The sequence below is a fragment of the Parasteatoda tepidariorum genome, chromosome 4 (genome assembly GCF_982258835.1).
Source record: "Parasteatoda tepidariorum strain Cologne lab strain chromosome 4, Ptep-v5.0, whole genome shotgun sequence".
Taxonomy (NCBI): domain Eukaryota; kingdom Metazoa; phylum Arthropoda; class Arachnida; order Araneae; family Theridiidae; genus Parasteatoda; species Parasteatoda tepidariorum.
This window is the reverse complement of record NC_141758.1, coordinates 95,635,462-95,661,816: the sequence shown is the minus strand read 5'-3', so window position 1 is coordinate 95,661,816 and position 26,355 is coordinate 95,635,462. Positions and strand designations below refer to the sequence as shown.

The window sequence follows — 26,355 nt, the reverse complement described above, 5'->3', positions numbered from 1 at the left end:
TTATCTTTCAATATCAACCACTTCAACTTAAGTTAAGGGAATAGATACTTTCGCATTTTAAGAGATCATAAATTCTTCATTTTAAAACATAAGTTGTTGGATACTGTTTAGTTCTCCATTTTTCACCCTTAGGAAAAGGTAATTTTTTCCTTTTTTTTGAAAATAATAAAAATAAAAAAATTCTGATTTAAGATTAAATGAAATAAGCTAAATAATCTCATTGTTATAACCAAATGATAGTTGCCACTTAGCAATAATTAAATGTTATCATTTTGGATTTCATTGTGATGAACAATGATTGTCAGTTTGCAATAATCAGGCATTAATATCAAGTAATACCATTTTAATGACCAAATAAAGATGGCCACTTTGCAATATTAAATTTTACCGTCATGTAATCCGTCCCGCAGTGAACTGACCATAAAGTCATGGTTCCCAGTAAAATACCGAAGTCACGCATCACTGTATGCCGTCAGTAAGCTGGTGGGTGACCACTTTGATTAGCCTATATAGGACAGAGGGTGCGCCATATCGGTTCTCGACAAACTGTTCTACCATAAAGTGATCGACTTCGCACGCAGGTCGTCGGACTACCAGGAAAGGGGAGCCATCCCCTCTTCACAGGATCAAAATTGCGATAGCATGTCTTCGGATCATCTTCAGGGATGTTTCCCAGACCGTCGCCGATGGTTCATTGTGCAGCTTTAGTGCGGCGTAAATAAAATACCTACTTACCATCATGTAATCCCATTGCAATGACCAGTGGATAAATATCACACCCACTTTATTAAAACATTACTATAACCCAACTAAGGGCCGGGAAAGCCTGGTTGGTAGGGCACTGAGCCTATGTCCAAGAGGTCGTGGGTTGGATCCATGACGGCCGAAGACTCTGCGTGTAGTAAACGGTGACTGATGCGCGTTAAATCTGTCGAGTCGCAAAGTCCTATGTTGCCATAACAAAGCAATACCTCTGGGGTTTTGATCCAGGAGTTTCCTTGTCTTCTGGATTGGTTCAAAATTACAAGGCTATGGAGTTGAACATCAGTAGTCGTAAACCCAAAAAATTGGGTCTGCTGTTCAACGACGGATATAAAATATAATTCCACTAAATGGTAGTTTCGTTGACACGGGAAAAATCCCGTTTCGTTTTGATCTTTAGTCTGTCTTTTGTACAATTTTTCTTTTGTGTAATTTTTTCAGGACTTCTTGCAGAAAGATGCCGTCAGCGGATGTTGACGACCTCCAGAAGCAGCTGGCTGCTTATGGCCAAGATCACCTCTTGAAATTCTGGTCTAAATTGAGCAGTGATCAAAAATCTGAACTGGTCGACGATATCCAGTCTGTAGATTTCAGTGATTTAGCCACCATCTTCAAAGAAACAGTCACAAACCGGGAAAACAACAATCAGAAACTCGATCAGTTCCTGGAGCCTATACCCGAAGAATTACACGAGGCAGTCTCACGATCTTCACCCAAACAATTAGAGCACTATCGGGATATAGGTAAGTCTTCTACCTTTTCCTTCCACGAAATAATGCTTTCTTTGAATTATTGTGAATTTGCAACAATTACTGACGACTGTTAGGCTAGAGTCAGTTTAAACCATTTTTCGCCAGCGCCCTCTGTTAGTTATGAAAATTGCACAAAATGAAGAAAAGGGCGGCAGCTTTGTAAAAATAAAAACGTTTGGGACTTTTTTTAATATTTGAAAAGTTGAGTCACAATGGCTCAGACGATAGAGCGTTCGCCTTCCAATGAGGTGAACCGGGTTCGAAACCCAGCGATGGCTGGTCGATGCGAATTCCGCATCCGGCTTGCACCGAACACAGTGCTGACGTGAAATGTCCTCAGTGGTAGACGGATCATAGGTTAGAGCTCCCTTGCTGTCAGGCTTATCGTGAGAGGTTCACTTGTTCTTCCTCTCCATGTAACGCAAATGCGGGTTAGTTCCATGAAAAAGTCCTCCATGAAAGCAAATCCCCCCCCCAATACTTAATTCAGGAGTTCCCTTGTCTTCTGGATTGGGTTAAAAATTACAAGGATACGTTGGTGAACATTTATTAGTCTTAAACCCAAAAAATTGGATCGGCTGTTCAACAGCTGTTAAAAATAAAATATTTGAAAAGTTACCTCAACGCTGCACTCGTATGTGCTCATAAAAATTTGAACATCTAGTTGAAAAAAAATCTCACCAATTTAGTAATTTCTTGAAAAAAGTTGAGTAAGTTTTTTAAATATGTCATATTTTTGTCTGTTTAATAATCTTTCTTTTTTGCGAGATATTCAGTTTTTAAGATGCTTAAAATCTTTGGCGAATTTCTATTTTATTTGGCGAGCTTATTTGTGATGAAACTGTATTTTAATAAAAATTAGATTAGTTCGAATATTAGATGACTTGTGTTCATCTTCGTAAATCGTAAATTATTCCGAAATTCTGGAGTTTTTCTTGTTGATAATCATAACAGTGGATTAACAGATAAGGAGACATGATCCCTGTCAAATTATTTTTATTTCAGTGATAAGAAACGATGGAAATATGGTGTTATTGTTTGAAATAGCTTTGACTGGAAAATTTAGTGGTATCCTAAATGCATCAGTTTGTTCTAGCCTTTCCACAAAGAAGAAAAAAAGAAGAAGCAAAACCTTGTTCTTTCGTATAGATTTATTTGCTCGTTCTTATTCTCCAAATATTTGTGAAAGTGCTATTATTTCTTTTAAATTGTGATAACTTGCCGGAAAAAAAGATCATTTTTTGGGCTACTTGCCCCAAACATATATAAAGGGTTAACTGTAACTAAAGGGTTAAGTAAGGGTCAATAAATATAATGAGTTGGTTGAATATTTTCTGTTTGCCTCGAGGAAAATTACTTAGTATAAAAATTCTAATCAAAATGCTTTTTTTCCCTTCTTTTTTCATAAGAAAAGCGTGTAGGTACTCAAAGGAAATAAATTATTGAGCTATTTGCGTGAGCTAAAAGTCTTATCCAAAATAAGAATTATATATTTAAAAAATTTAAAATTATGTATTATTACTTTTTAAGGCCAGACGGAAATTTTCCGTTTACCATCTGAAGCCAAAACAGAAATAAATAAATAAATGAGTAAAAGTATTTTGTCTTGTCCTCATAGTTGATATTATCGTTGATTTTGGGTTTTCCAGTATTTTAATAATTAATATCCCAGTATTTGAATAATTAATAATGATAGTAACTAATATCAACAGAAACATTTTCGCGCTCAAGTATCCAAATGAAGTGTTGCATGTGAACAAAGGTAAAGAACGGGAATAAAGAACAAAAATGGACATGATAGTTTCGGTTCTTGTTGATGGAACCGAAACTACAGTTATGTCCTTTATTTACGATGTTTTATTATTCTAAAGCATTTTATTTGAAATACAATAGCCATTAAAAGCACATGAAATACTTTACAAGTTGAACCAATTTGTCTGTAAATATCCTTTATTTGAAGGTAGACTGCTAAATTATCTCTAATTCGATAAAAGCTTTCGAGAAATTCTTGATTGATATTGTTTTTTATTAATGCCCCATATTTCCAAATTAAAAGTCAAAAATTCAATGGATGATTTTGCTTTTTTTATTGCAGTAATTTATGCAACATTCTCTCAACCGATAGTTGTTTTTTAGGAAACTTTCTGAATTCATTTAACGGTATTGCGTAGAACTAGTTTCCTGAGTTTTTTGAAAAGCAAGTAAGGGAAAAAAAGTTTTTTTTCCTTCCCTTTCCCTCGTTTTTCAAGTTTCGCCGCATTCTCCTTTTTCTTCTTTCTTTTTCCACTTTCCGTTCCAACTAGTTTGTTACAATTCAAAACACCGTTAAGTGTTTGTTGAATCGGTTATTCCCACTAAAATGTTCCTGTTCCCACATATCTGGGTCATTTTTGGGTACTGTGAAAGTAACGGGTTTCCTTTCTTCTTGTCTAGTAGTTTCGTTTTCATTCGTAATTAGGTTTGCCAGAATATTCGCAGACGATAATGTTTTTAAGAAGCTTGGCTATTGTTGATTTTTGATCGTGATTGTTAAGTAATCGGCAAACTTACTTTATTTCCCTTTATAAATTTTAGGTTTTATAAGGTATTAAAAAACTTCATTGATTGGTTTATTTGGGTATAATATAGCCTACGTCACAGGTTGTGTTGTTCCTACTAAATTTAACCCATGAACGGCATTTTCTGCGAGCCTAACTTCAAGCCACAAATAAACAAACGAAGTGTTCGATCGTTTAAATAGCTGCTCGCCAGATTTTATTGCATTATAAAGAAAAGTTATTGAAACTAAATACAACTAAATAAACAACAACTAAAACAAATAACAACAACTACTAATAACAATAACTAAATAAACAACAACTAAATTCCATTCGTTTAGCATTGCGTCATATGTTGTTCCTACTAAATCGAAGTAGTTGTGTTTTTTTCATATTATACCCATTTAATACCGAAAACTTTAAAATCACGTGAAAACGATTTTGAAAATATGATTTTAAATAAAATTATTTTTTTTTTAAACAAGACGATCTTTTTCTTACTTATAAATATTTTAGAAATAATACTGTACATGCATCTGAGTGTTAGCACGCTGAGGAAAATGATGCGAAAACGATTTTATAAAATATGTTTTTTAATTAACACTTTTTTTTTAAACAAGATATTCTTTTTCTCACTTATAAATACGTTAGAAATAATACTGGACATACATCTGAGAGTTAGCACGCTGAGGAAAATCATGTGAAAAAAATTTTATAAAATATGTTTTTTAATTAACACTTTTTTTTTAAACAAGATATTCTTTTTCTCACTTATAAATACGTTAGAAATAATACTGGACATACATCTGAGAGTTAGCACGCCGAGGAAAATCATCTGAAAACGATTTTATGAAATATGTTTTTTAATAAACAATTTTTTTTATTTTTAAACAAGATATTCTTTTTCTCACTTATAAATATTTTAGAAATAATACTGGACATACATCGGAGAGTTAGCACGCTGAGAAAATCATGTGAAAACGATTTTATAAAATATGTTTTTTAATAAACTTTTTTTTTTTTTAACAAGATGTTCCTTTTCTTACTTATAAATATTTTAGAAATAATACTGGACATATATCTGAGAGTTAGCACGCTGAGGAAGCGAGAGTTTTAGTGTAGGTGGATTCCCATAAGTTTTCATATGAATGCGCTTCCCCCTCTTTGTGCGGCCCACCTAAATAACCCCTGTCAGAAAAATTTTAACACTAGTTCGTTTTAAAATTTATCGTAAAAAATTATCTTTTGCAGATTGCAGAGATCATACAGCTCCGACAATTGTAACGAAGTGAGCAAAAACGTATTTCTAGCAACATTTGTGAAAAAAACCCCCACATTTTATACTTTTCTGCGCGCAAAAGCGTCAGACGAAATCGAAACTTTAAAAACGAAACTAGTGACGCGCGGTTTCACCTGTTGTATCGTCAGTTAACTATTTAGTCAAAGGTCAAGAAAATATTGTGTTTTTTCTGTACCAATGTTTCCGCAAGAATGATTTTTTCCGCCTTTTACATTTAAAATAAAGTTAAAAATTCAGCTTCTTCAAAATAGATGCTGCCTTATTTTTTAAATTTTTTTTTTTCACGACCCCCTCGATGTGTTAAGAAAAACGAGAAGCATGCAATGAGGAATTAGAAAAGGTTAATTTTTTAAAACTTTATGTTGCATTACTTATTCCAAATATTTCCGCCCCTTACCGTTTAGGTAATTGATTAAAAATAAATAAGTTTCGATACCCATTTTTATTATTTTTGATGCATAAAAACATCCAAAAAGCGTCTTATTCCAGGGATGTTGTTTCAGGATTACGAGAGATATCGGAGGGCCGAGTGGCCGCTCTTTTGCTGGCCGGTGGTCAAGGTACAAGGCTGGGTGTTGCCTACCCTAAAGGCATGTACAATGTGGGATTACCTTCCCAAAAGACACTGTATCAGCTCCAAGGTGAGAGGTTGCTCAAGTTAGAAGAGTTAGCCGAAAAACTCACTGGAAAAAGAGGCACCATACCTTGGTAAATTTTTTTTTCCTTCTCTTTTTTTTTTCTGACAAATTTTTTTCCAAAATCATCACATACTAACTCTATGCTATTTTGTCAAAAAATTAAAAAAAGCCATAGATTGAGTGTCTTTAAATTTCAAGTAAACTTTTTATGATGTATAATCTCGTAGGCTAATTGACAATTCCAGCTCTCTGCAAAGTCAGCGCCATTTTGAATGCACAGTTTCAGAATCCTTGTCAAAAATAAAGTCAGTACAGTGAAATGTGGGTCAGTACAGTAAAAGTGTAGCACAGTGAGATCTCCAGGAAAGACCACCCCTGTGTAGCGACTGTAGTGTATCTATAGATACACTACAGTCGCTACACAGGGATGGTATACCACTACAAAAATACAATTTTAGTTCCCTAGTATATAAGAGGTGTTAACTCGATTCTATGTTGGGATACCTTTTCTTAGATGAAGGTTGACATTGTCGATAGTTACCATCCCACATTGGTGACCTTCGGGCGTGATGTGAACATGCCTACTTTGACAGAAACTCTTACTTCGATATGAACACGCCTACTGAGATGGATGGTCCACATTAAATGATTGACTTGTTACTTGTGACATTATCTACCTCCTTGTGCTGTTGCTACTCAGTCTCGGTCACGCACAACATATACTCTCGACTGCTAAAGGCAACACAGAAGCAACTACGACCGTGAACTTAATACAACTCTCACGATCAGCACTAGAAAAGCACGGTGATCTTAATATAGTTCTCCCGGCTTCTCATAAAACAGCAATGAATCAACTAGTGGTATCCATTCATCGAATTCTATCACAGATATAATTCTGGTGGGGGAGTGCTGTAGTGTACCTACCACTACAAAAATAAAATTACAATTCCCTAATATATAAGATATGTTTACTCGATTCTATGTTGAGGTACCTTTTCATGGATGAAGGTTGACATTGTCGATAACCACTCTTCCCACATGACTTTCTCTATTTATGATCACTTTTGGAAGGAGCATAATTAGTGACTTTGTGTTGGAAGAAATCTTTTAGATAGAGACCATCAAAGCCTCTCCCAGCGACTGGGCAAACCTCCCGCCTCAAATGCAGAAAATGTCAAATAAGGAATAAGGTAACACAAAAAATATCAAAATAAAAATATTAATAAAACAAATAAGTAGATTCAAATTATTTGTCAGTGGCTCTTATTAGGGAGCTCTTTTTGGCGATTGCTGACAGAGACTGTCAGTCCTACGTTACAGTCTTAAGTGCACTAAAGACTGTGCTTTCAATAATTTTAGTTTTACATTTAGAAGTTAAATTAGAAAACAATTATTTTAGAAAAAAAAACATCTCAAGCAAACAAATCTCAAATTTTTTTTTAAGTAAACTAATTTTTATGATTTAAAATTAATTTATTTAAAATAGTTCTATTATTCATAGTTCTATTATTCATATTCATATTAATTAGTGTAATTTTTATTGATTTTTTATTCATTGATCCTGTTATTAGTTTTTAGCTGTTTGAAAAAAAAAATATAAGTTACTACAATCAAAAGCAATTAACGCATTAGTTGACAAAAGCAATTATCAATCACTGGAAAATTAATAAAAAGAATCAAATAGTTTAAAATATTATTTCAATTAAGGAAATTAACATGCCATTCATTAATTTTTTTAAAAGTTTAGTTAAAGAAATCAAGTTAATCAACAAATTGATAGAATAATAGAAACAAACTTTTGAAATATAAAAATATAGAAACCATTTGTGTTCACATTACTTGTGTCAGAAAATACTTGATTTCGCACTTTAACGTAGCAAATCGGATATTCTTCAGAGGAGCTAGGTAATGTGTATGCTCGACTTTATAACAGTATAAAATTATTCAAAATCTCAATCATGGGCAGGTCAGTGATTGCTAATTATGATTTTAATTTTATGAATCTATGTAATGAAGAAATCGTGTAATGTGGTGTCAGGTGTATGTGACAATATGCAGTATTGACTGACTTAACATCCTCAGTGGCAGATGGATCATGGGTTAGAGTTCCTCTGCCATCAGGCTAACTGTGGGAGGTTTTCGTGGTCTTCCTTTCCAGGTAATGCGTGTCATCAAAAAGTCCTCGAAAGCAAATTTCTCCCAATACCTGATCCATGAGTTCCTTTGTCTTCTGGATTGGGTTCAAAAGGACAAGGCTACGGAGTTTAACATTAGTTGTCGTAAACACAACATTGGGTCGGCTTTTCAACGACGGTTATGAAATAAAATAAAATATGCAGTATTGAGGAATTCAAGTTGATATAAAAAAAAGATGAATATAAATTAAGGAGTATTCATTGGCTTGTCTTTGTGAAATGTTCTTACTAAATGTGTTTTTTTTTCACCTTCCATAAATGAAATTTTGAAATGATGTATGCTTTTTCAAATTCTAGGTACATTATGACGAGTGAGCATACTATGGACCCGACAATTGAGTTCTTTTCTCGACACAATTATTTTGGTCTGCAAAAAGATAGTGTGGTTGTGTTTGAGCAATTTATGTTACCATGCCTTACTCTAGATGGAAAGATCATCCTCGACACTCCCTATAGAATAGCAAAGGCTCCAGGTAAAAACTATCTATATATATATTTCTCTTACACGGCGACAAAAAAAAGCCTCATTACAACTCCCCGAATGGCAACGCTAGAAAATCGACCAATGATTGCCGATAAAAATGTCACATGCCAAATCTAGTTGAGGTGGCTCAACATATAGCTCTTTTAAAAACGGAAACTGAAATAACAATTCAGCTGCGTCAATCTCATACTATTAAGCTACGCAGAAGTGAGTAGTCACTGTCAATAGATCTCTATTTTAGAATTTTGTCGAAAGGGCTTTTTTTCACGAATTTATATATTACTAATTTATTTGACGATTTTTGATTTATATCACGAATTTATTTGTTTTATTATTATTAGTTATTCGTTGAAAAATGAGTCTCAGTCAATGAGTCTTTATTTGAATTCAAATTTATTTTAATGACTTAGTATTTACTAAAAAGATGTAACTTTTTTTTTAAAAAAAAATTTGTTATATGGATTTGAATGATTGTTTTGAATTCTTAGAATTTTGTGTATTTGCTGGCAGAGTTTAATGCGTTGTGGAAAATGCTTAGCAAGCATAGTGAAAAAGTCATCTTTGAACTAACAAGAAATTTTATTAAGCAAGAAAAATCATAACTTAACTTAAACATCATAAAAGAAAAACAATCCTCTTCATAACATGAGGTAACAAATTCAATACATACAGTCCTGAAAATCAAAAGAAACGAACTCCAAATCCAATCTTGATTTGTTTTATATATACAAAATAACAGTTGCATAATGAGAGAACTTACACACTCAAAATTAATACCAGGCAAATTCTGTCGTTAAATTATTTTTAAATGTTCGAACTCCCTCTTTCAGAGGTTTTTCGAACTCGTGATCTCTGACTCTTACTCGAACCTTGTTCATTGAAATTCATAGTCTGACAGTATTTGCAAGTTATTAGCGAGCGAAGCGAGCTTGGTTTGCGAAGCAAACCATATAATATTGTGTAGCAATTTTCGGTGGTTGGCGAGCGTTAGCGAGCAGGGGGCGCAGCCCACTAGTACTCTAATAATAGTGTTTTATTTTTTTTTTAAAAAAATCCTTAATTAGTGTGAAACTTAGTTTATTAAAAACTTCACCGGCTTAAAAAAATATGAAGATGGTATAGGCCTAAACATCATCATCATAGTTGGCTAGACAGCCATGTGGGCTAATGCCTTCTTCTGACATTTTCTCCGTAATGACTTCCAATTTATCGATTATTTCCGATTATCCAGTAAAAAAAAAATTGTATGTCGTTTTTTTTTTGTAAACATAGCGCTTTTGTTATTTTAAATTAGTAACATATATGTTTGTTATTTTTAAAAGTATCTTGCAGAAAGATATTAGTGCTAGAGAGTTTTATATAGCTATAGAGAGCTTTATATAGTTAGTTATAACTAAAAAAAAACTTCTGCCACAGGGGATGAAACGAATTATTATAAAATATGTTCTTAAACTATGTTAATTTTAGCTATGTTTTTAATGGCTATGGGGTCCTGCCTTCTTGTATTTCATTTTCAAATAGTTGACCAGCCCAACCCTGCTGTTCATACTGATTATGTAATTAACAATGTGGTTTTTCTCCCAAGGCCAAGAATAAAATGTTTAATTACTATTATAGGTTTACGAGGAAGTCAAGTATTTATAAAATTTCTAATTGCAATAAAATTTATTCCTATAATGGAATTTGAGAAAACTTTCAAAAACTAGAGTAAACTGTAATTTGTTAATTTTTTTCAAACAAAGGCTTTTCTTTAAAATTTTTTAGGAAATTTTTTTCCAATTTAAAAATATTGAATGCTCATGAATTAATATTATACTAATTATTCTCTTATAGTTAAACTGAAAGCAATATTTAAGAAACTTTCTCAAACTGAATCTTTAATACAGCATACTCAAACAGCAGCTTATTTTATTGTTTGGGAAGTAAATTATGGGTCTTATAAAAAATGAAATTTTAACTTTGACTAATGATATCAGAGATTATTATGGAAATGAAGTGTTTCGTATTTTATGATTTTTCTGTAAGCTAATTATTCTATAATTTTTATCTTTGTGCAGATGGCAATGGGGGTTTGTTTCGTGCTCTACGTGAGCGTGGCATTTTGGAAGACATGAGGAAAAAAGGTATCCAATATGTTCATGTTTACTGTGTAGACAACATTCTTGTAAAGATGGCAGATCCTGTTTTTATTGGCTACTGCATAAGCAAGGATGCTAATTGTGCTGCTAAAGTAAGTGACTGTTTATCCTTCTATTTGTTTAATAGCTGGATTTCTTTAATAACTTAATGGTTTCATGTTTTTTTCACAAGTTGTGTTGGTTAATGAAGTGTACCTTAAATATGTTAATTAGTTAATATGGATGCTATTTTAAGTTGAGAAATCCCACAAAAACATACTTTAAATAGGTAACTTTTTCTGTTCACTGATTTTGATCGTTTGATCCTCAAAATATAGGCGATAGCCAGAGTTAGCATGATTTATAAATCACTTGGTTTAAAAAAAAATTTTTTTTTTGATTTTAAATAAACTGTTTTTTTTTTTCGAAAAAAAAAACCAAACAGATTAAAGTAAAAAAAATTTAATTTTTTTGTTTTTTTTCTTTAAAAATAAATTCATAAGTAAACATAAGTAAATTGCAATAGTATATAGGTAAATTTAGGGTTATACTTAATTCAATTTTTGTTAAACTCTTATTTCTAATAGACAATTCTTAAGGAAAAACAAAAATAGATTATATTTGTAACATTTAGGGGGCTCCCGAAATCTGGGGGCCCTAGGCATGTAGGTTATTGTGTTATATGCATTCACTTTTCTCTTTTTAACACAGGTGGTGGAAAAAGTCATTCCCACAGAGGCTGTTGGAGTTGTTTGCAGAGTAGGGGGAAAATTCCAAGTGGTTGAGTACAGTGAGATTTCCTTGGCAACGGCAGAGAAGAGAAACCAAAATGGAAGGCTTATGTTCAATGCTGGAAATATCTGCAATCACTTTTTCACTGTTGATTTTCTCCATCAAATTGGAAAGTATGGCAATATTTTCATAAATTTTATTTAATTAAATTTTTTTATGAAGAACATTTCTTCTGTCAGTTATATAGAACAATATTTACTTTCCAAATGCTTCTGCAATAATCAATTTGCTTCAGTTATAGGCAGAGTGTTTAAAACCATCATATAAGGATATATATCTTTTAGATGGTGTGTGGGCTTTGTTAAAATATTTCTTGGGGGTACAGTATGAATTTAAAAAATTCAAATTGTGTACATTGCGCAGTATCAAAATACAACCTCTATAATTTCTCATCATTTCAAATGATAAATATAGGAAGATGCCGGGATAGCCTGGTCAGTAGGGCGCTGGGCCCATATCCGAGAGCTCGTGGGCTCGTACCCCGCCGGCCGAAAATTCGCCGTGTAATAAAGTGACTGATGCACGTTAAATCTGTCGAGCCGCAAAAGTCCTCCATGTTCCCATAACAAATCAATACCGGGGTACTGGATTAGAGATCGATCGTTCTCTCATTCAGATCAAAATTCTGATCTGTGGATGAATGAATGAATGGATCCGCCCTATAAACGGGTGTGACGTATGGTGCGGCAGAAGTCGAATTCTTAGCCATAGATGGCGCCACTGGAAAACTAGAACAATCGCACTCCCTCTGCCTAAACAGGCATACGTCAACAACAATATAGGAAAATGATAAACGGGGGTCATTATTAAATGTTATGTAATGGTTTGAAAAAGTATGAAAAGTATTTTTCTTTTATCTTGTTTATTTTCTAGCATTTAAAAAATTTTTTCCGATCATTATAAGTTTTTTTTTTATCCAAAGATAATTTTATGCAAAAAAAATTCTACAATACTTCGTGTAAATTTACTGTATTGAATTAATTTTTTTAAATATTACCAAGCTTATATACATGTGAAAATTTTCCATTTTCAGAAATGGTTCCTGAAAGGCAAGACAGAAATTTTTATATTAAATTATTTTTCTAATGATGGGTTGATGATTTAATGAGAATACCTTTGTTTTATTTGTATAGGGGAGTGTCGGGTACACCCGCCCACTGTCAATTTCATATTTATAGAATATTTTTTCAAGTCAATGGGCAATCGGACATTAATTGTTATATTAAAAAAAGATTATTTTCAAAGTTTCAAGTATTTATGCAGCTGGTAACATGGTAAACAATAGTTTTGAAAATATGTTGAATACAGTAGTCATGATATTAAGAAAAATCAGTGAATTTTGTGATAAAAATGATAAATGAGGTTTATCTATTGTCAATACATTGGTCGTTTTCATTTACACCTGAAAAAACAGTCAAAAAAACATAATTTTTGTAACTGGGCTGGGCTACCCGACACATTTTGAAAAAGAACTGAAAAGCATGTTCTTTTAAATTTCTATTTTTTTAAGTTAAACTATTCTTTTTTTGGTTTATTCTTTTTGCATTATTTAATTAGATGATAAAACAATAGAAACATACAAAAATATTGATTATTACTCGATATTATACAGAAATATAAGCAATACTCCTTAAGTGGGCTGGGCTCCCCTACTTTCATTTTATTTTATAAATGTCGCTAAACAGCCTACACAATTGTTTGGGTTTATGACTACTCATATTCAACTCTGTAGCCTTGTAACTTTGAACCCAATCCAGAAGACAAGGTAACTCCCGGATCAAGTATTTGGAGAAATTTGCCTTTGTGGAGAACTTTTTGATGGAACTAACCTGCATTTGCATTACATGGCCAGGAAAATCTCCCACGGTTAGCCTGACAGCAAGGGGACTCTAACACCTGATCTGTCTACTACGGAGAATATTTTATGGCAGAACTGTGGTCGGCGCGAGCAGGATGCAGAATTCGTCTTGACAAGCCATCGCTAGGATTCGATCGCTCTATCCCCTGAGCCATCACCGCTCGATTTGTATACTTTATTTTATTTTATCCGTCATTAAACAGCCAACCCATATTTGGGTTTACGACTTCTAATGTTCAACTCCGTAGCCTTGTAATTTTGAACCAATCCATAAAACAAAAACTCCTGGATAAGTACCCCAGAGGTATGATTTGCATTGGGAACATGGAGGACTTTGCGACTTGACAGATTTAACGTGCATCAGTCACCATTTTACTATGTGGGGAGTCCATGGGTGCAAGTCTTCCGTCTCCAGGACGGATTTCCGTCTTTTGAAAATGTCCGCGGACGGAAGTAAGACGGAAACAAGACTGACTTGAAGACGGAAATCGGAATTTTTTTTTCTGTCCTTAAAAATATTTTTTAGGTCTACATTATTGGTCTACTCTCTTATGCCCTATTGTTATTTTATCAAAAGACAGATGAATAAATATTTTTTGTACAATATTTAAACTTGATGTATTATGGTAAAGCTTTCTTAGATAGTTTGCATATGTCGAGGGGGTATTGTGTAAGTTAGGTATTTCAGTCAAAAAATTTTCAGTCTTGGCCTTTTATCCAACTTGCACCCATGGGGGAGTCTTCGGCTGGCAGGGATCAAGCTCACAAACTCTTGGACGGGGGCCCAGTGCCCTACCAACCACGCTGTCCCGGCCTATTTGCATACTACTTTGTTAATAACAAATATATCTTAGTGAGTATGAAAAATAATTATTAAACTTTCTTTTAGGGGTGATAAAAAACTGAAACATCACATAGCACAGAAGAAAATTCCTTTTGCTGGTGATGATGGAAAAACAGTGAAACCGATCAAACCCAATGGGATGAAATTGGAGAAATTTGTTTTTGATGTATTTGAATTTTCAGAGTGAGTGATACCTTCTGTTGTAAATAATTAAATTAGTTTAAACTGTATCGACTGCTACATTTTTGTTTTATATGATCTATCATTGAATCACTTTTTTTTTTAAAAAATGAGTTTAATTTTTCTTATTATTGTTCAGAAAATAATTTTTACTAAATCAACTAATTGTTTTTTATTAGTTTATTTACTATCATTGCTTTTGTTACGTTTTTTGTTTTTCTTGTTAATTAAAGAAGAAAAAAGGATACACAGCAGTTTTATTACTTCCACTTTGTAATCGTCATAGTCTTCATTGTCTTACCTTATCAGTCACCAAATTGCCAAAATTTTGAATACGTGATAGTTAAAACAAATTTATTTCTCCTGTTCAACAAGCTAAATTTCATCCTTTTTGAAGACCATCCAAATGCTTTATTTTACCATGCAAATTGAAAAAGCAGCGTATATTTCAAGAAGCATAACATCATAGAACAAAAACAACATATGTTTCTTGTAATTGATTTTCAAGAAAAATGATTTGATAATTATTTTCTTTCTTTTGCTAACGTTGTCAACATTAAAATAGAATTGCAAGAAACTGATGGAAAAAAATTTTATTCTCTGAAGTTTTTTTCGAAATATTAATATTGTGCAATTATGCTATTGATAATTTTGAATTTTGTGTCACGCCGAAGTTTCTGTTGCTCTGTAGTATTCCTATGTGGATATTAAAAGCTATGAAATCAAATTTCTTGTCAGTATTTGATCTGCATAAATTGGGCAAACTAAATTTTACCCTTACACTTTAACCTTAAGAACACAAGATATATATTCCAAATCAAAATATTAAACAATATTCTACCACCCTAAAGAATGTTTGTTAGAAATTTGCACTAAAATTATTCAAAACTGCACCTTACAACCACTGACTTAGGTGGATTTCTGGAAATCATTTCATATTTTGAAAAATTCTGATCTGATAAATTAGTTAAAAATCTTCCTATCATTCAATTCTTTTCAAACATTTGAAATTCTATTTTCGCTTTTTTCTAAAATCTGCAACAACTGGCGTTCTCCCCCTACCGCACCACACTTTTTCTTATCTCTCATTTGTTGATTATTTTGTATTCTTTCTACCTCTATTTTCTCCAGATTGTAATTTCCTCCTACATCTGTTTTCCTTTTCTCTATTTCAACATTGAAGACTATTCTTAGTTATAGATTGTCTATTTTTGTACTCCATTCCGGTTATTCATGTATATGGTACAGGAAGTATAGTTTGTCTAAAGTAAGAACTCCCCTATCCATTCGTCTGGACTCATGGCGGTGACTATGGTAATGAGGTATACCCATTTCAAGTAGGGGTGTGGGATCACTGTTTAGGACAGGTTTAAGCTCGGGTCCACGAGAGACGAGGAAGAGGTTCTTTGGTCTATTGTGTTAGCTCTAGAGTGAAGAGAAGCTACCCTCCCTGAAATGTGCTATTCTTGTTCCCATAGCAGCAGGCAGCCTCAGACTTTGTGGTGGGGGGAGGTCTTACCATAGACAAATTACGCTAAGGTTAATTGGTTATTAATAGTAATCATATTGATAACAAATAGGCCAGTTAAAAGTGAATATATTTAAAGAATATACTATCACATTAACATGACTATTGATTATTATTTGTAACTGACAATTATTAATTACCTGTGTTTACAGTTAAAAAAAATAAAATTTATAACTTTAACCATAATGTGAATGCTTGACATTTTGCTTTGTTTTTTAATAAATTTTTTGTTTTTGCAGTAAATTTGTTGCATGGGAAGTGAATCGGGATGAAGAATTCTCCCCTCTGAAAAATTCTGATGACAGTGCGAAAGATACGCCCACCACCGCTAGATGTTCTCTCTATGCGTTACATAGACAATACATCAAAAGAGCTGGAGGACGATTTGAGGATGACAAATGTGATAGTTTTGTTTCCGTGTATGTTCCTGCATTAAGTATTCTCTTTTTTAAAATTTGAGCTTATGAAAAGTTTATATATTTGTGTTTGAGTATTCAGTATCTAAAGTCTCTTTCTACCAAAGTTAAAATTTTTAATTTTTTTCCATTGATGGACCAACGTAATCTTGATGAAAACTATCAATAATTCCATCATGAACCATTATATTTTTTGATGGTAACCAACATAAGTAACCATCACCCCAATGTAGGAATTCGGACTGATTTGTGATGATCCAACATAAGAATAATAACTTGTTTGTTCATGTTGAACCATCATGAATTTCCATCATGGTTTCTTAGAAATCAAATGTTGGAATGATCATGAACAACCATCATCCCAATGTAGGAATTGGGACTTATATATGATGGTCCAAAAAAAAGCATTGTTTTGATAGTATATTCTTGAGAACCAACAAGAATTCCCATTAAACCGTCCTGGAAATGTATAGTTGGAACCATCATGGATTGTTGGTTCATGAGAGTCAAACTTTTCTTAATAGTTAACCATCCTAATGTATTAAAGTAGCATTTTCCATCATGGAATGATGAAAGCATGTTGGCATATCAAACACCATGAGCACATAATGGTAAATGTTGGATGGTGGTGACCTTCAAATGATGTTTGAACCATCATGAATACCACTGAAACCAACATAAACCATCGAAATGATCTGATGGGACCATCAAGAATTTTGATTTGAGTAAGAACTGTTCTAAGGCTCTGAAAACATTTTCTTTAAAAAACTTAGTCATTAGCCCAGTAGCAGAATTTACATTTTGAATCTGCAGCACTCCTCATAAATTCAACTTTGCTTTCATTCTTAACACAGACAGACAGAGATTATTATTGTAAAAATTCAGCTGAATCTAACATAAATATTGGAAAATTTGCAAATCTAAGGTCCCTAAACGTAAAACCTTTATCTTGTTCCAATTTGTATTGAATTTTATACAATGTTAGTAAGAAAATAGAATAAATCCCTATACAGTTAAACCTGTAATTAAGAAGCAGAAAAATCTTTACTTGAGTTTTGCTGTATTAAATCAATACAGATTTTTAATTTTTATTAGAAACAATGATTTTTTAAAGAGGAGTCTAAATTTTTTTACCCAATTTGCTTGTTTGTTTTTGAAAATAAATAAATAAAAACTTTAAAAATACATAGTTAGAAAATTTCTATGAAAAATTATCTGCAGATATTGTAATAATCTGCAGCACTTGCTTGTGGTCTGGAGGGTTTCTGTTATTAGTTGTGATGTGTCACTACACGCATGCAAAAATATCAGCACAAAATTTTAGTGCGGTTTTATCTGGGTTGATCTATGCGGAGATTTTATTTGTAAGACTGTCACAAAAAATGATAACCAGGGAGAGTAAGGAAAAGCCAGAGTTTTTTTTTTATCAATTTGGAAAAAAAAGCAGAGAAATGTTAAGGAACAAAATATCATGAAAATTGAATAAATTTAAGTTTGGAAGAAATAGAGGTCTGATACACTAATTAAAAAAATTTATTTAAATTCTGAACGATATTTTCTTCATCTGGGTTCAATTAATATCAATAAATAGATAATGGATACTATCTAATAAAGGTTCTTAGTCTTTTCAATGCATTTATATTTAGTCTATTTATAAATTCATATAAAAATTTTCATTTTTAAATTTTTTGTTCGAAAAAATTGATTTAACAATTAGAAAATATTATGCTATCAAAATAAAAAACATTTGCCTTTATTTTTGAGGAAGCATTATTTTATTATAAACATTTATGATCTATAAGGTTTCTAAAGGAATTGTAAGTGAATATTATTACCGTTGATCTTTTATACGTAGCAGCATAAAATAAAATGTTGGTGTCTTACATTATATTTCCCTGCAGCAATCTACCTGAATCTTTTCAGTTAAGTTTATTTCTAAAATAATACTTCAACTTAATATTTATTATTAGCAAGTGGCATAAGTTATATAATAATGTTTGTGTGCATGAAGGAGAAAATTAATTATAAAATTTAGATTTATAATTATAATATAAATTTATATTAAATTATTAATATAAATTTTTATTTATTCAGAAATTTTTTTTTTGTAATTTATGTCATTAGTTATAAAATTCAGGTAAAATTAATAAAATCATAATCCAAATTTGTCTGTCAAATAATGCTTGTGTACATGAAGAAAATTAATTATAAAATTTATATTTATAAATATAATATAAATTTATATTAAATTATTAATATTAATATAAATTAATATTTATTTAGAAGAAAATTGATTGTAAAATTTATGTCATTAGTTATGAAATTCAGGTAAAATTAATAAAATCATAATCCAAATTTGTCTGTGTGAACTCAAATAAATGTGTATCAAATGATGCTTACGTGCATAAAGAAGAAAATTACTTTTAAAATTTGTATTTATGAGTATAATATAAGTTTATATTAATTTATTAATATTAATATAAATTTATACTGATATTAATATAAATTTATATTAATACTAATATATATTTATATTTATTTAAAAGAAAATTAATTATAACATTTGTGCCATTAGTTATAAAATTCAGGGAAAATTAATAAAATCATAATCCAAATTTGTCTGTCAAATAATGCTTGTGTGTATGAAGAAAATTAATTATAAAATTTATATTTATAAATATAATATAAATTTATGTTAAATTATTAATATTAATATAAATTAATATTTATTTAGAAGAAAATTGATTGTAAAATTTATGTCATTAGTTATGAAATTCAGGTAAAATTAATAAAATCATAATCCAAATTTGCCTGTGTGAACTCAAATAAATGTGTATCAAATGATGCTTATGTGCATAAAGAAGAAAATTACTTTTAAAATTTGTATTTATGAGTATAATATAAGTTTATATTAATTTATTAATATTAATATAAATTTATACTAATATTAATATAAATTTATATTAATACTAATATAAATTTATATTTATTTAAAAGAAAATTAATAATAAAATTTGTGCCATTAGTTATAAAATTCAGGGAAAATTAATAAAATCATAATCCAAATTTGTCTGCAATCACAACAGGGAGACAAAGACTGTTATTGTAAAAATTCACCTTAAATCTGACATAAATGTGACAAAGATTGCATATATAAGGTCCTTAAAAACTATACATAAAAATTTTGTTTTTTAAAGTTAAGTTGAAATTTATGCAGTGACATTTAAAAAATTGAATAAATCTATACAGTTGTAATGAAGTAACAGAAATTCTTTACTTTATTTTTTGCCGTGACGTTCTCAGATTTTAAATTTTCATTAGAAACAAGCTTGAAGACATTTTTTTTAAAAAAAAAACTGTTTGCTTTTAAAATATTAAAGGATAACTTAGTTGAAAAATAATCTACAGATCTGTTTTTAAGTGTGAAATTTTAACTATTAGAAAAAGCTGTAACATATTGCTATTTTTGTTTAAAAATATAATCCATTTTTTTTTTCTTTTAGTGATCTTAGAACAGCTGATGAGGAAAAAAAAGAGTAAGTATAATGTTTTTTTTCCTTCCTGAATTTTATGCTGGTTGCAGCAAAATAAAGTTTTCTTTCTATAGTGTTTATTTTAAAAATCACCTTATTTCTTGTGAACTCTTTTACAACATTGTGTGACATTTAGTAAGGGGGGCGTTGAACGAGACTCAGATTTAATGTTCTGTAAATTACTTATCTCCTCCTTTTTTAAAGTATTGTTTGCTTTGAAAATATATTTATAGGTTATTTTTTATTAATTATGTATTAATTATGTATTAAGTTAACTTTTTTTCTAAGTTTCTATGTCTTCTAAAGTTAGAAACTTTTTAAGTTAAAGTTTTAAGAAAGATAGAAGAAAGAATGTGCAGCAGAAAAACCACTTGTTATTTATCTTGTTCACATGTTTCTCAAATCAACATGTTGTTGCTGATATTATATATTGTTGTTGATATTATTATAAACACATGTTATAATTCTCTGATTCAAATATTGTAATTTAAAATTTAGAAAAAAATGCATATCTCTACAATGTTTTGTCTACACCAATCTGACAATTCCAGGATTTATTTTTAAAAAAAAGATTCCTTTTCCGAAATTGAGTTAAGGGCGTTGTTTTCGGTATCGCCCGGGGTGCGACAACGTCTTCCGCCGACACTGTTAGAGGTGACTTTGTTCTGCATTAGAGAACCTGATTGATATGAAATAGTGCACTTTCAGAAAAGTGCCTTTCGTACTTTTTCAACAAATTTGAATAATGAATGATTTTGTCAATTCTTTGCACTAACCTTTGCATAACTTCTAAAGAATCAGAGGATCTTTAATGTTTTTAGAAAAAATACTGAAGCAATTGTAGGATTATACACGCAACATACACAAATTGAATGAATTAACGAATTATTAATACTGGATTTCTTTAAAAAAAATCCTTTTTATTTTTAATATTATTGAGCTAATTGTACATGATTAGTCTTTTTTTCCCAAATAGTTTGAATATTTTAAGTTCTAGTTTTTAAATTCAAAAGGAAAAGATATATAATAAATATTTGTTTTATCCTTACAGTACATCAGAAGAAAAGAGTGAAGTTGGAATCTGTGAAATTTCTCCTTTGGTGTCCTATGCTGGAGAGGTGAGACCTTTATACATTTTTAAAAAAAAAATCTGTGGGCTTAAAATAGTGGTAATGCCCACTGAAAAATCAAAAATTTGAAAATATATTTTTGTAATTAATTTTTTTAAAATTATCACCAGGATGCGAAGGTTTAAATCATTGATTTGTTTTTATTGTTAAAACAAAAGGGTTAAGTTATGTTTAATAAGCTTTTTGTCCTATTAAAGTTTTAATCAGTTTTTAAAAATGCTGTAGAAAACATTCATTTTGGTTATTTTTGTTGTTGTTACTTATATCACTTGCCAGATACCTGCAAGCCTGTTTGAAACCAAGGGATTTTTATGGCAGAGAGTGCATTTCTTGTTCTTCAGTGGTGCCATCTATTGCTAAGAATATGACTTCAGCTAGACACTCGTCATAGTTCGTTATAAAGCGAGGACCTATTTATACTTCATTCATTCATTGTAATTTTGACCTGAATCAGAAAAAGATCAATATCTTATTCGGTGCCACAAGAGGTAATGATTTGTTATGGGAACTTGGAGGACTTAGTGACCCTGGCAGATTTAATGCGCATTAGTCACAATTTACTACACGTATTATCAAATAACAAATTCTTATGCTGGAGAGGTGATATAAAGTGTCTAAAAATCGCAAACAAAAGGAGGAACATTAAATCACGATCAGGGTTGCCACTCAACAGGGAAAACCTGGATAATACAGGGAATTTAAAAATCCCCTAAAATGACAAGGAATTATGAGTTTTTCCTAACAAACTGGGAAAATACAGTGAATTTTCTTTCCTATTTTCGTCTTTTAAAAAATGGTGACCACCACTCGAAGCATAATCTAGGGGATATTTAACCATGATACTTCAGCTATACTAAACTATTTCATTGACTATAGCATTACTTAAGTGTGTTCAGCTGTTACTTTTTTTCCCCTCTAAGTTTTTCCAACAATTAAAATTAGTATAGTTAAGACCAATATAGCTCGCACGAGAGCACTGTGATTGTGTTTCCTCTTAATATCTATATTATATAAAAGGCTAATACGTACGTATGCATCAATAAAACCGATGATATTTCTTTTCTCGCGTTGGCAACAGTTTTCATTTTTAATTGATAGGATTTGGCGACCAAGAGCACGTAATGAGCATCATATGGCTAATCTATATTATATAAAACGCTAATACGTTTTAATCGATAGCCTTCGGCGCGTCATATGTCTAATCGGGTGAATTCTCACCGAATTATCAAAAGATTTCTCACAAAATTATCTTCATCGAAGCCGATGCTTTACATCCGGTGTTCAGTACTATTTCATATTGCTTTACAGCACATGGTTTTAGCCCTTTGGTGGGAAAGACTTTAAAACAAAACTTACAACAGTTACTTTTCTCAACAACTGAAATTTAGAATCGTGTGATCAAGAAAAATATGTGAGCTGTTTGCAATTTCAAATTAATATTGAAATGCACAGGTTTAGAATTTTCTATAGTGAAAAGTTTTCGGAACTTCAGTGTTCAAAAAAGTATACAAAAGCTAGACTTTAAGAACGTATCCAATGACCCCCGGAACTGCCAAAGCAGTTCCGGGGGTTGGCGAGCGCCAGCGAACAGGGGGCGAAGCCTCCTAGTATTGTGTATAATGCATGCAGGGAAAATACAGGGAATTTTTTAATTCCAGACTTGAGTGGCAACCCTGACTTATTAAAAAATTTTATTCTTTTTTTTAAAGAATTTTTTTATAATTCGCTTTCATTTTTCCTCCTAGAACTGCAAACTAGCATCTTCGTAAATAAGTGTTGTACTATCTCAACTTTTACTGTTCTTTTCCGATTTTTGATTAGCCTTACCTATTGATCATTACAGTTATGTAAATTATTTTTTGTACAGATTATTATACATTTACTAAATATTCATACCCTGACAAACAATAAGGATTTAGTCCACAATAGAAGCAATGTTTGGCATTGTCCAAACTAAATTCATTTTACTAAGCCCTACTTTTGGTATTAGACAGCCAATCCATATCAGATTTGCAACTTCCGATGTTCCTGTAGCTTTGTAATTTTGAACTCAACTCAGAAGACTGGTCATCTTTTGGATCAAGCATTAGAAGCTCGTCTTCGCGAAATATTTTTTTGAGTACATAAATACAGGAGATGGATAAAATAATGTAAATACTTCTATGTTAATTAGTTTTTTCATTATTATCAAGAGCAAACTTCAACCGCCATTTAGTGTTTAATAATTGAAGAGTCGCGATGGCTCAGGGGATAGAGCATTCGCCTTCCAATGAGGTGAACCGGGTTTGAATCCTAGCGATGGCGGGTCTATACGAATTCTGCATCCAGCTTGCAACGACACAGTGCTGACGTGAAATATCTTCAGTGGTAGACGGATCATGGGTTAGAGTCCCCTTGACGTCAGTCTAACCGTGAGAGGTTCTCTAGGTCTTCCTCTCCATGTAACGCAAATGCGGATTAGTTCCATCGAAAAGTCCTCCACGAAGGCAAATTTCTCCCAATACTCGATCCAGGAAATCCCTTATCTTCTGGTTTGGGTTCAAAATTACAAGACTGCAATGTTGAACATTAGTTGTCTTAAACCCAAAAATTGGGTCGGTTGTTCAACAACAGTTAAAAAATAAAATTAAATAAGACATTCCAAATTTAAGTCGCGCTCACACAATCAAGAGCTACTGGAGTCAAAAATTCTAGTTTCACATATGATAAGGATCATGAAGGTTAAATCATGTGATCACTATTCTGATGTGATCACTGTTCTAAAGCAGTGATAAATTCAAGGGATAAACTCAATTCTTTTCTTGTTCAAACAAAGATATTTATGTGTAAAATTTTATATTAATCTATTTTAGGATCTTGAAGAACTTGTTGCTGGTAAAACCTTCTCGTATCCTGTAGTTTTGAGTGCACCTGATGAGCAACTACCCGTTTCAGATACCAACGGCAACAGCAGTGATTGAAATATCTTTTGGAGTTTTATTGTATTTATTTGTACCGGTATTGTGAAACCACCCTATTAACTCATTCCATCTACAAGAAAATGTTGATTCTTTAAGTGAATCGGAGGAGACTTTTAAAAAGCAATTGAAACCTTGTCAGAACTAAATCTAATTGGGTAATGACTTTTATAATTCTAGATCAAAATATTCACAGCAAGTTTCTAGATTGAACTTCCTACTACACAAAGAATTTTACCTTTTTATTAATTTATTTTCTTAAATGAAATTCCACTCTAAGTAAAGTTGATTCTGTTTAAAGAATGAACTTCCTTTTTTTTAGAATTTATTGTACGATTTTAGGATATTTGTCACGTTGTTAAGAAAGGATTTTTTTCTTCTTTTTTGTAAGAAATGGGGATGATAGGCTTTTGGGTTTTTTTGTCTTTTAAAAAAGGTGAAAGTGTGAGCGTTATTCTTAAGGATCTATTTGTTAAATAATTATATTAATTTACTGGATTTTGTACTTATGCAATACTTCTTTTTAGTTTAACGCCAGAACTCTCTTCAGCTGATGAAATAGCGAAAAGAGAAATGAAAATCTCGGGTAAATGTTGAGGCTTCAGTCTTGACTAGCTTTTGTGCAATTTGAAAATTATCAGCTGATTATATGTTAGGATTCTAAAGGTTCGGCAAAATTTGAAAAATCAATGCTAACACTATTTTTTGTGCAATTTGCAAATGATTCGGTTATATTAAATGATTCGAATCGTTGCATTTTTTTACTCATTTTTTCCCTTTTTTGTACTTATATGGTTAACCCTTTGGCGCAGAATTTTAACAGACTATATTTTTCTTTTTTCATTATTTTGTATTAACAGGTTGCGTAGCGTTTTTTAAAAAAGTGCTTAAAGGTGCTTATTTTTGATTTACATTTTTTAAAGCCCCTAAAGGTGCTTTTTTTATTTGGTGTTTGTAAAAAGTACTTAATTTTTTATCTTTTAAAAAGAGATTTTTTCTTTGCCGTATCAATTATCGTTCTAAATTACAAAAAATTCATGATTTTTATAATTTTCTCTGCAATATTTATCAAAAACTAGTTATTTTATCATGATTATGTGAAGTTTTAAGTGATTTTATGTTTATAAATTAAGAATTATAGAAAAAAATAATTTTAGTTACTGCACAGATCCTAGATATGATTTTTTTTTTGGAAAGTGATTAAGAATACTTTTTGAGTGCTTAAAAAGTACTTAAAAGGTGCTTATTTTTTATTCAAAAATCTGGCTATGCAACCTTATTAATTTAGATCAAAAGAAGTGGATATTATGTTTAGCAATTTAATTATTTATTGTTATGAGATACAGCATGGAACGGTATCTTTTTCTGCGTTAAATTCTTCCAAACACTAAGAGAAACAATTATTCAGAATTAAATTTTCTTTAATTTACAAAATCAACTATTATTGAATATAAATGGAAAAAAAAAATTCAAACTACTTTTTTTTTTGGTTCTATCTTTTAGAAAAAATATAATTCTGATAATCTAATAGTAATTATTAGACAGTTTTTTATAATTAAAATATACCATAATATATAGATTTGTAAATAGAGCATCAGAAAAAAAATATATATATATAAAAAGGACACCAGTGTCCCATCTGCGTCAAAGGGTTAATATTTTTAAAGTTTTATTGCATTTTTTGTAAAGAAATCAAAATAGTTTAAAGAGTGTAAAAATTTTATTATGGTTTTCAAAAGAAATAACTGTTTTTATTTATTATTGATAACTTTTTCTTTGAAAAGGTTATCTTGTATATGATTGTATGATATTGCTTGTGGCACTTTTTTTACAGTTCAGAGATTATTTTTTTATGAAGCATATTTTTATACAAGTTGTCACTACGTGATTTTAGAGTTTGTTGAAATTGTTTCTGAATTAAAGTACTTCAAAATTTATTAATAAAATATTTTAAACAAGTCTTTGCATTGTCTTCATTTCACATCAAATGTCTAATATTTTACAGCTGGTATAATGTCCAAGAATAATAAAAACTTTAGACTTAGAAGTTAAGTTCATCCTAACGTGACTAAAGCACAAATCAAAGTATACAGAGTGCGTAGCGTTTTTGAAAAGTGCTTAAAGGTGCTTATTTTCGATTCTCGTTTTTTAAACGCCCTTAAAGGTGCTTTTTTCATTGGAGGTTTTTAAAAAGCGCTTAATTTTCCCTTTTTTAAAATGAGATTTTTCATTTACCGTGCTACCTAGTTATATATTTTTTTAAGTGCTTAAAATTACTTTTTGAGTGCTTGAAAAGTGCTTATTTTTGTTGAATAATTTGGCTTCACACCCT

At 31.1% G+C, this 26,355-nt stretch overlaps 1 protein-coding gene across 4 annotated transcripts in view; it reads left to right on the top strand.

Moving 5' to 3' along the window:
• Positions 1 to 25,984, top strand: part of mmy (UDP-N-acetylglucosamine pyrophosphorylase mmy) — a 57,824-nt gene extending 31,840 nt beyond the window's left edge. For all 4 annotated transcript variants that reach the window (XM_087161744.1, XM_087161745.1, XM_087161742.1 and 1 more), the window contains exons 2-11: positions 1,204 to 1,505; positions 5,855 to 6,059; positions 8,482 to 8,657; positions 10,726 to 10,898; positions 11,497 to 11,690; positions 14,325 to 14,462; positions 16,227 to 16,406; positions 19,907 to 19,939; positions 20,988 to 21,054; positions 23,919 to 25,984. In XM_087161744.1, coding sequence (XP_087017870.1) covers positions 1,220 to 1,505; positions 5,855 to 6,059; positions 8,482 to 8,657; positions 10,726 to 10,898; positions 11,497 to 11,690; positions 14,325 to 14,462; positions 16,227 to 16,406; positions 19,907 to 19,939; positions 20,988 to 21,054; positions 23,919 to 24,026 — 1,560 coding nt within the window. In that variant the 5' untranslated portion in view covers positions 1,204 to 1,219 and the 3' untranslated portion in view covers positions 24,027 to 25,984. The remainder of the gene's footprint in view (positions 1 to 1,203; positions 1,506 to 5,854; positions 6,060 to 8,481; positions 8,658 to 10,725; positions 10,899 to 11,496; positions 11,691 to 14,324; positions 14,463 to 16,226; positions 16,407 to 19,906; positions 19,940 to 20,987; positions 21,055 to 23,918) is intronic.
• Positions 25,985 to 26,355: the final 371 nt, after the last annotated feature.